General features: G+C 33.1%; 1 protein-coding gene across 1 annotated transcript; it reads left to right on the top strand.

Annotated features, from left to right (window-relative positions):
• The first annotated feature begins 344 nt into the window (after window positions 1-344).
• On the top strand, window positions 345-11,460 carry LOC140452103 (uncharacterized). Its single transcript, XM_072546170.1, has 3 exons — window positions 345-670; window positions 3,491-3,786; window positions 10,038-11,460. The coding sequence occupies exons 1-3, from the start codon at window positions 514-516 to the stop codon at window positions 10,188-10,190; spliced, it is 606 nt and encodes a 201-aa protein (XP_072402271.1). The 5' UTR covers window positions 345-513; the 3' UTR covers window positions 10,191-11,460.
• Window positions 11,461-11,727: the final 267 nt, after the last annotated feature.

Genomic DNA, 11,727 nt, shown 5'->3' with positions numbered 1-11,727 from the left:
GCAAATCAAATTGGTGCCAATTTCAGGTAGTTCAACCAGAACTGTAGAAAGCATATGCGATAAGTCCGAATTCGAGTCAAAGTCAAGCTCTAGCTACGAACAGAATCCGACCTAGTGCCGTGAACTATCAATCTGTGCTCCTAGCTATAACAAAGGTATAATATTTCTAAATATATTTGTCCAATATTTTGCTCTGTTTTTGGTAGACACGCCTTTCGGTCGCGCGTATTGGTCGACCACTTGTAAGCATGTATGAGCCCTACGACAGCGGCGGTAAGGTCGAGAATCGCCTAGCCCGTGCATGCGGGGAAGCGAGCACCGACGCTTGTATAAAGTTAGAGCATTTTGTAGGCCTGCAAGCACGACGCGCACTGCACACACTGTCAAACCTCGTCGAGCGCTCGTATCGTACAGACGTCTTTCAGAAGTTCTCGTAATTCGCGCGTTTATTTACCAGTGATTGGTGTTAAAAATATTTTTGTGATTTTGTTGAACTTGAGTTTTTATTGAATCATGGCAATTCCGTTTAACTTGCCGGAAGAGCAAAACGAAGTGGAAGTTATTATTACTCAACTCCAGTACTTGTTGATGAAATTGCAAGATGCGATTAGAAGATCCAGGGCTACGAATTCTTCCTATCCAGTTTTTTCAATTTCTACCAGAACTAGAGGTTAGTGTTTAGTGCAATTTACTTACAAAAATCGCGTCCTCAAAAAAACGTTTTCTCCAACTTTTGAACCTGTTGCACTTGATCGTCTTTCAATTCCAGACAAATAGGGAACAATCTTTCAAACATCTAGAAATAATTAATTCTTGCATTATACAATTTTCATATTTTTATTTACTTTAATTTTATAATGAAACATAATTTAAAAAAATTAAATTATTTTGTTCGAAAATTTACCTGATACATAATAAAATTTAAATTTGAAAGTCAGCTAAATATTTATTATTTATTTTTTCCCAATAACAAATCACTCTAAATAAAATTTTGTTTTTGCCAAATTTTGTATTTTGAAGTAAGGAAAATATTTTGATAAATATGTTTTACAAAATTTTATTTAATATTAAAAGTAACAGAAAAATGTCAAATGGAAATATTTAAATATGGATTTTCTAGTGCAACATTTTTTGCACCTTATGGATATTCTTGTGGGCCTGTGAGGTGTTAAAAGGCGTTTCAAAAGTGGAATAAACCGTCAAATCCTTTGCATTTCTACATCAGACTTCCAAGTGGATAAATTACCGTGATTTGGTTGCAAAGTATTCAATAATAGTCTCAGGTGGATACTTTATATAATGTCGAAATATCGGTTATGAAGTTGCGAAATGATCCTTTTACAAGTGGCCTTGGAAGCTGTAACGTGTATGTGCAATCCATACCTATGTAGTAGCAAATCCAAACAGCTGTATTTACTTCAACAATATCGCGTACGCCTGAGGCTTTCGTTAATGCATAAAGCCATCAGCACGTTCATTTCATTTCCCAACTTATTTTCCTCGGATTCGTCGTTTTTATATTCCCTAAGAAAACTTACAAGACAATAATCTCCAGGTGATTGGCGCCAGTTGTGAACCGGCGAAGAGATTCTCCCGTCTGAATTAATAAATATTATTTTATGCCACTTTTGTGTACACGAGATATTTTATTCTTTTCGAATAAACTTGACCTTGTGGTTTTACGATTCTACCAATTTGGACTTGTCGCGTTTTACAAAGTTCAATAAAGGTCACTTTTCTGTTTCTGTTCTCCACAAGTTTAGACATAAATTCAACAATTCCTTTCATTAAAATTTCTAGTCTATTAAATAGTTTGAGTTCAGTTTGTTTAGATCTTACATAGAGAAAAATATTTCAAATATTCGATTATTTAAGATTTGTACTTAAGTAAATTAAAAAAATATATTTTCCTCATTTATGCCGCGTAAAATTATATTTTATGCAATACTGTGCAATTTTATAATAATCTATTTACCATTACCATGATACACGTTTCATCAAAATGTCCCAAAAATTTATTCAAAATTACATTTCTATCTTAGTATAAGTGATTTTCAAAAACCTCAAATTTTTTAATATGATAAATACATTCATATTTTTTAGTATGATAAATACGTCAGTGAGTGATCATCATCCTTGTGCAGGTCGTTGGCCTAATAATATTTTTAATTTTCTGAGAAATTTGCATCCGTAATTGTTTGCATGGGAAGGTACCTACCATATTTGAAGTTTTTTACTTTATATTGATTTTGATATACATAAATCGCAATAACCTGTGACAAATACGTACTTTTGTAATATTTCGCCTCTTGCGTGTTTATCAGACCGCTAGGTAGGTACCTTATCAACAAGGCTATCATTTTGATAAAGTTATCTCTCCGCTGAATAATATTTATTTTTAAGTTATTTGGATATTTTTTATGCAGAATTTTATTTCATCACATTCACACTATAAAATATTTTAGGTCAATAACCGTGTACTACATTGTAGTAGGATCTCTTATCTAATTACTTTTCCGACACATTTTATTATAGTATGTGGAGACTTGTTGTCTACAAAGACATGCGTGATAATTTTATCAATGTCAATTAAAAATACGGTTAAATCGGTTTCATATTTTTATGGTCTATAAAAACATCCTATTCCTCTAATCTATAGTATTGTCAATCTTACAAATTTTAAAATATAAAAATTAGTATGTTTCCGTACTTCCCGTCTGTTTTTCGAACTCAAAATTCATGTGCAATGGTGTAAAATATATGAATAAATCAAATTTAAAAATATTCTGTACGGTTTCGATCAAAAATAAAAAATGTATATCTTGGAAATAGAAATTTCGAGATGATTTGTTTAGTTTCCTCACATTACTTCTATAAGTCAATATGTAGAAAAATCAAATTCCGAACTTTTTATCAAAAATAAAAAAATATATTTCTGGCATATACCTACATCTATGTGCAGTTTACTTGGATTTACATTTAAAATTCTTTGTATGCAGTTAAATTTTTTTAAGTCTATTAAAAACACTTTCTCGTAGTATATTCCTTTTCTATTGGATTTTTCCCGAAATTTATGCGGGAATATTTTTACGTTTATATTCAAATTACATAAGTAGATTGACAAAGTATATCACACTATAAATTTTTTTAATCAACCATTTTAATACTTGCGAAATAAAACTTATCAGATATTGTTACATATATATAATTCCAATAAATTTTAATATGTACATACCTAATGATTTTTTTTTATTATTTAGTGTAATTTAAAATAATAAATGTTTAATTTGAAATCGAATGATTTTTAAACTTTAACAGACTACGTTGTAATCAGACAAAAACATATTCTTATCGCAAATGGTTGTATAAAAATACAAATTTATTTTATTATCTAGCGTAAGCTATTATTTGATCATGTAAAACCCACTCGTAGAATAAACAGCAGGTTCTTCCCCCATTCGTGATTATATTTTTTTTGTATTTTTTGCAGTTCGAACAAACAGTTCGAATAGAGCTCGAGTTAGAGAAGAGTCGTCTGCATCCTCACCAGCGACTCCCTCCACATCTGCATCACCGTCCGCCAATCTACCAGAGCTCCTAAACAATTTGGCGTGGTTGGCAGTTCTTACCCAAGAGGCTGTCGGCAATAATTCACAACAAACTACAGCAATGGCTGTACCAAGGCCTATCAGAAATAGAACTTCTTCAGAATCATCGTGCTGCCAAGAGACCAAAAGTGATGAGACGACTGCCAGTAACAGCGGAAGCGTGCCAGCATGGAACCAGGTTGGTTCTTTTTCAAGAGGAATGCTTTTGCTAATCTACCAAAAATGCATGCTTTTACTAACTTGTAGTTTTATAGATGCACACTGAGTGCCTTAATGTGCACTTACTAATCCACGACAATATCCATTATTCTAATATTTATTAACTTACATTTTTACAAAATCTTATTTTTTCAATATTGTCCAAAATTAATTCTGTTTAATTTTACCCTTGCACTATTTGTTCCTCAACATTTTCTTTCCCTAGCGTGTAAAAACTTCTACTATAATAATATCTAGATCTACGAACTTATTTGTATATCATTTATTTTCACAACCGGTGTATTTAAAAAATATCATTTTTACACGTATTTTATATATTTAAAACTTATAATTCTTTCCTTTAATGTATTTTCTCCGCTTTATTTGCTGAAGTTTCACTGCAATTCTTGTATTTAACCAAATTTACTAGACTAATCCTTTTTTAAAATTAACATTAAATTACTTTCTTTTAACTACTGAAAAATATGTAACAAAAATTCCTCTGCTTCAAATAAATTTAACTAATCTGCTGATTTTTTGTAACCATAAACTAAAACAAATTAACTAAAAATACGTACCTATATATTATTATAATTATATAATCAGTATGTTAAACGTAGATACAATTTCTGAGCAAGTCTATTCCTGTTTGTATGATAGCGATTACCTCGTCTTGTCTTGCTATCAAGTTGAGGATAATATTTTATCCGACGCCGACGTGAGTGGGTTTGTAGATTCGACAAGTAGGCAACTGGTGGTGCTGTAATGTATATTGCATAGTGTTCAGATTTGTAGTCGAGAGTGAACCAACACTGTGGAATTGCTCCTTTATTAGCATGAGAGGCGACAACCGCACTGATAATTTATATAAAATCCAGATTATGAAATAAAAGTATTTTGTCTTATATTCCCTTTAACGAGATTATTTTTTAAATGCCAATTTTTTATTACATTATTATAAAATCAATGTCGTTTGCATGAGACTATGTTTGCCAAAATGTTCTACTACAACTTACTCTTCAGACTAATAATTACTTTAATATACTTTCTGAAGAATGAATTGGAATCAATATAAATCATCTCACGCATTTTTTAAGTAAAAGCTGTTTTAGGAAAGTTTGACAAAAATATACTTTCTTCCGCACAGTTCCGTGATAATTAAATTACAAAAATGAATTGCATATTAAGTTTGGGGTCACTAGGTATTCTTCTCTTTTTCTAATGACTTTTTCTTTTCTTGAAGGAAAAAATTGGGCGTTTTATACTCTGTATCAAGCTATAAACTTATTCCAATTAACACCAAAATCACATAAGCATTTGAAATGCATTTTGAAATTCGGGAAACTAAAGTAATTTTCTTAATATAAAATGTATTTTTGTCTGTTATGTTTTCACTTCTGTTTACATACAAAAAGTAATTTTGTACTGGACCATTACACGTTTTTCTGTAATTTGAGAAATCTATACAAATAAAAGTACTGTTAACTGTCTACGTTGAACTTTAGATTTTGTATCGACAGCTCTTTCCTTACGTGCTATATCGGCTTGTTTTGGCAATCAGCCTAGTCAGTTTAGCAATCATAATGGCACAGATGAATTTTTCTTATTTCGTTTCTCCTGGATTAGAAATAATATATAAATAGATACTAAAGTTTTAGTCTTTAAAGTTCGCTATTGCCAATACGTTACTGACAACAGTTTGAAGTGTTTTTGTTTGAACAAGTTTTCCTTCTTCTAAGATCAGGCAAAACCAAGCTTACTCCTGACACTTTATTGTGAGACTGTTGTACACAATTGGTGTTTTCGTTGAAGAAAGTTGAGTATTTCCCATGGATCAATACTTGTTACTGAGTACTTTACATTCACAAAGGACATGTATGGCAATGTCTTCCTTTATTTCGTACATATTGCACCATGGTTTATTCACTCTACTTATGTTGCAAATGTATTTCTTTTGTTGGCAATATCGAGTGACCACCTAAAGCTTTTCTCTGTTAAAATCAATTAGACTTGCCTTTGGTCGTTGCTAAGGTTGACAAGTTTCCTCTTTTTAAATTTTTAATAGTCAGTAAAGCTCTTAATTTGCGGTTATATCTTTTTTCCAGCCACTTTTCAATTATGCTTTTATGGCAATGGCGCAGAATGTTTTTTTACAGGATTCTAATTCTTTCTGTTAGACTCGTTCGTGCTCCAGAACCCGTGTTAGAGACACTTAATGTCTTATGCCAGTTCATTTAAGAGATTCTTATAGTTTTTTATTAGTTTCAGAATAATTCATAGTTTCCGGAAACTTTTTTATCAGTGGAAAATATGTATTATATGTACTTAGTATATATTTATTGGAAGTTTAGCTTTCTTATCGAAAATTGAGCGGTGAATCGCCCAAAGGTATGATAAAAAATTACGAAAGACTGAAACGACGGTAACGACATTCCACCTTCTCGGTCACTACCGGAGTGCCACATCCGATTTTTATAAGTTAGTAAGATTTATTTTTCAGTTGTTTTCTTAGATCTGTAGATATCATAACATTTTTGGAAGGACGTTTTCTATAGTTAAAATACTAATTAAGAATGCCTGTTTTGTGCATTTTTTAAATTCTTTTGATAAATGTGTTCTTTTGTGCTCCCAACACCATCATTTTCTATCAAATTTCTAATAAAAGTCATCTTTTGAAATAATAAAATACATAAACGTCGGCCCTCTGACTATAGTAAATATTTATTCTTTTTGATTTTGCAAAACGGTTGAAGTAAATATCATAGTGCGATTGCGAAATTACCTACTGATCTTTAGTTCTTAGTTTATTGCGTTTTAGTTTTCTTAAGGACATCATTTGCAGCTAGTAATGTCACTTCTATTTGTTTATAATATACCCCATGCATTTTGACCTTGTAGCGCACGGTTTTCAAGATAATTATAATGCAATTATATTTACTCCATTGTTCACATAAGCGTTCATGGATTTCCTTTGTTTGCTTCTGATATTATCTAATGGTACTTTCTTCGACATCGTTTTTTCTTCAGAAGTCTAATCACACTGTTATTTGAAACACTTTTTTTTGTTTTCCGGGCTTTTGGGACAATTAAATTGAAATACATTATGAATATGATTGAAGTAGACTCACTATATAATTTTATATGAGAACATCTACTAACTTTATTTAGAATATATAAAGACACTATTATTGCTTCTGTCCTCTTTTTTTGTGGTAAGCCTTTCTGTGTATAAGAAGAAGAATGATATCATTTATTCCTATTCTTCTTTTTGCCAAGAGTCAGTTTTAGAATGGGTTTTTATATTTTATGTAATTTTTACATTCTTATAGTTTTGTAAACAGAAAACAAAATAGAATTAATTTATAATATGAAATTTTTGGTCTTTTATCGTCCTTAAATTACCGTTATATCTTATCTTGGGATGGATGTTCTTTAATTTACTTATTATTCCAATGACCCTTCGAGTGGTGACTAAAATAACAATCGAGGAAGTTTTTCAAGCACTACAAAAAACAAAGAAAGGTAAAACAGTTGGACCAGATGATATCTTCTGAGAAGGTGGACTGTATTAGGATAAACAGGTTTGATTAGTAAAAAAATGGAAGGGAGAAGCATCTACTATCGGTCTAGTATCTAGAATTCTAGGTCTAGGATATCCAGGATTTTGCAGCTGTCGATGTCTTCCTATTTTCAACCTTTGTCTCCATCTATCTCTGTCCTACCATTGCTTCGTCTACTTCAGCCTTCTACGACCTTCTGGCCCTGCCTCGTTTTCTCTTCCTCATGAGACCCCATTCTGTTTTTGTCGATATTTACCTATTCCTATCTATTCTTCTGATAAAATTGAAGATTTTTTCATCTTGTGCCACGACGACCTGATCTTATGCAGGCTGTCATATGTATAAATGGTCATCTCTTACAGGGACCTCCATTTCTTTACATTTTCTCTTCCAAGGTTTAAGGGTGTGTTCTAAAAATACTTTAAAAAGCGTTGGCAATGTGGAGCAGCTCCGCAACAATCTCTTTGTTGTCTTAAAGCTATTGAAAAAGTTCGTTCTCATCTTTACCCTTATTACATGACTTTTATACATGTTTTTGTTCTTATTAACTCTTAGGGTAAATCTAGATCGTCCATAGCCTTTCACAACTTAGCTCTTGGTACTGAGTGATGCTTTCTTTAAATCTATAAATGAGCAGTAAATTGCCCTGCTTTTCGCCATTTCCTCTTCGATTACTAGTTGGACTGTTATGTTCGATACAGGGCCGTCCTGCAGCAAACCATTTACCATCAAATCGACCCATTGATGAGACTGCTATATCGCCTGTAATGTTCACACTTTTTTCAGTCTCCTTTTTTAAATATTGATGTAATGTAAGCATTTGTCCACTCTTCAGGTAGTTCTTCACCATTGATGGCTTTTTAAAGCATTTGATGTATTATGCGAAATAACTTTACATATTCATATTTAATCAGTTCCGATGCTAGTCTCCCAGGTCCAGCCGATTTCTTGTGTTTGATGTTTTTAATAGCCTTTCTAACTTCTTCTATAAACAAATCCATTTGACTTTTTCTCCCTGTGGCTCCCTGTAATATTTACTACAGTGTATGTAAGGTTTTTCTCTGTTTTTGTTTCGTAATGATTTAAGTACTCTTCAAGGTTCAGAACTCTTTGTGACTCGAAGATATTGTTTGGTTTCGGCATGTTTTTCCCATTTCTCGTTCTTTTCATTTCCTGTTCTTTGTCTAAATTCCTATTTTGTCTTCGTATTAAGCGAAGATCGTTTAACTTGTATAGTTCAAGTATAAGCTCTCCATTATCGTTAATAGTGTCTTCTCCAAACGGTCTTACAGTGATGAAACGATCAATAATGTAAAAATTGCAGAGAATTCGTGAGGAAATCGAAATATCCGAAACTCAGATATTAATTATTAATATACGTAAAAAAGAGTTTAACAACCTGATACGGCATGTTAAAGGCAAAGCTAATTTTCAGAAACAGAGACTTAGAAGGATTAGCAAGGAGAATTGGAAAAACTTCTTCTTAAAGTGCCCTCTCCTTCATAGGGGTTGGCTACTACAATTGCAAATTCTTTGTCTTCAGATGTTCTTCGTTTTCAGCTCTATTAACTACCTTAAAGCAAACAAGGCACCCGTTGTGCTCCTTCCTGGCATAAACCCAAACTGTTCTTCTACTATCTATGTCTCTCTCCTTAACCTTCGCCCTACAGTTCTCTCCCAAATTTTCATTATATGCGACATTAGCTTTATCCTTTTATAATTCTTGCAGTCCTGAATATCCCCTTTATCTTTATACAATGATACCATCACACTCTCTCCCCATGCATTGGGCATCCTTTTTCTTCATATATTCTACTCATCATTTGCCACAAAGTATCCACCCTTACCTCTCCTAGAGCCTTCTAAACCTCCACAAGTATTCCATTAGGTTCTACTGCCTTACCATTCTTCATCCTGTTTAACGCCTCGACAAATTAATCTCTCGCTATCCCTGATATTACATACTCATTTCGGATACCGCATCCTCTGTCTCTCCTCTGGTGTTTGTCATTTAGCAACTTTCTAAACTACTCGTACCATCTTTGCTTTATTTCAACATGGGTTCTTAACACTCTTCCATCAGCACTCTTAATATGCCGTACATTTTGTTCATTGTATAACCTTTTCATCCCCTCGGGTGTTTCCAACTCTTCATACAGCTGTGAAGACGATCTTTCCATAGCAGTAGCTACAACGCGTTTTTCGTCCTCTTTGCTACCTTGCATATATCCTTATCTTCCTCTCTTTTATACCTGTCATACCTCGTTCTAGCGTCTTTCTTCTCTCTAACCTTCTGTTGCATTTCATCGTTACACCACCAAGTTTCTTTGTCTCTAGAAGGCTCTTTACCAGATGTTTTTTCTAGCACTTCCTCTCCCAGTGGCATCACAGTTCTCATTTCTTGCCTACTCTATGTTGTCTTTTTCATTTGAGATATGCGATGCCCATGCAATCTTAAGAATTCTTAAGTTTCAACTGCATAGAGAAGAGTCGACCAGACGTAGCATTTTGATAAACGTAGCATTATATATAACTAATAGGTTATAAAATTATACAAGAGCAGCTCTTTATGTTAAAATGTTTAAGAATTTATTAAAGTACTATCAATAAAATTTAATAGTCTTTTGAAAACATAATAAATGGGATATTAATTATGGATTTTTTGTTTCAGGAGACTGATAATGAGCAATCAAGCGAAGATGAATCGGACAAGAGTTACTCGCGTCAAGGAATCCTATCAAGACTAATACCAGGGCCGGTATCCGCTCCCCTGTGGACTGCCATGATCTGTTTCGTCGGATGGCACATATTTAGGGCTCGGTAACTCTGCAGCCACTACAAAACTTTACTTTATCCAAAGCAAAAGTGATCGTTATTCGATAGATTTAGAGAAATGTAGAAAAACGCTACATATATTATGTTTGCTTAATTACTGTTTTTTTATATGATATACTTTCGGTGTGTTTTTATTTCATGTGTACTATTTGTACATAAAAATATTCACATACTGTGTGTACTAGATTTAAGATTGTATCATTGTTTTTTTGTAAAGGTGTGCGTAGGTCATTTGTGCACAAGTTTGTTCCAAAGAGAGGAAAACCAATCAAAGCATTGATCTCATATAGTACGACCAAGACAAAAAGTGTTTTGGTCTACTCTCAGGAATTTATATGATTAGATTATATTTTGAGTTTTTATTTCGATTTTTTGGTAGTTTTTATGATTGTAAATGAATTGTATATAAAATTTTAAGTTGGATTCAGTATAGCCAAAGATTGAATCGTGCCAAACGGCAAAGAGCAGACCCAGTGCACATTGGGTCATTATTGTAGTTCTCTAAACAAACGGTTCAGTGGCGTTCCTGGACATCTTTGTGGCATTCTTAATCTGTTTAATAGAATAAGACTAGGTTTATTGGCAAATTATTAGGATTAGGGAATATACTCACACGTTGCTACTTTCCAATATTGTTTTTGATGCTGTTTCACAGGAGCGCTACTGAAACGTTCTCGGCGAGTAACTGTAACTGCCAGCTCTAGTAGGTGGGTGCGTCGTCTCTTTGATAGCTTTCGCTAGAGTCTGACTCTGTTTTAAGTTTAAGTGGAAGGAGCCGTGAAGTGTCTCTTTGCGGCCCTAAAGGTTTTCAAATGATCTCCGTAGTTAGAATAGCCCGGTGCGCGAAAGCTGGACGTGTGCCGATCAGCCCGCACCTGAGATCTGTAAATACAGTTCAGGACCAGTCTTCACATAAACATTTATATGGTCTATGCTTTACTTTCTAATAACATTTACATTGTAACGAAGAATGGGCAACGAAAACATTCAATTTTAAATTAAATTCTTAGTTAAAAAGAAACTATATCTTCTATCACATTTAAATGCAACTAACCAAATCCATACAACATTTCATTGAATTTTCTTTCCCTGTTCTTTGATTAAGACCTCTCCGTATTTTGTTTAGTTTTGCAAAAATGTTAGAGCGACTTGTCCTGACTTAATGCATGTTATATAGCTTATAATTTTTTATACTATAAATGTAGGTTTTAAGAATATAAATGCTGATATTTTTAAAGAAATTAAAGCAATTTACCTAGTTTACGGACTATTAGTTCTAAGTTGTAGTTCTAGACAAGCTGTGCTGTAGATGGCTCTTCAAAGCGTCACTGTGATTATGCCGAAAGGCTGTAAGAGTGTATATAGCGCTCCCAGACAGGGCGAGGGCTGTTACATAAACTCCTGTTTACACTGATATCCGCAACGTAGACCAGGCAGCACTACAGACGATAAACTCGGATAACTACAAGCCAACGGTAAAAGCAAAAACATTTACCGTAGCAGTCACGAAATTAATGCCATTTCAT

This window comes from Diabrotica undecimpunctata, chromosome 10 (assembly GCF_040954645.1).
Source record: "Diabrotica undecimpunctata isolate CICGRU chromosome 10, icDiaUnde3, whole genome shotgun sequence".
NCBI classification, from domain to species: Eukaryota; Metazoa; Arthropoda; class Insecta; order Coleoptera; family Chrysomelidae; genus Diabrotica; species Diabrotica undecimpunctata.
Note: the sequence above shows the minus strand (reverse complement) of the source record. Positions and strands in the feature narration are given on the sequence as shown.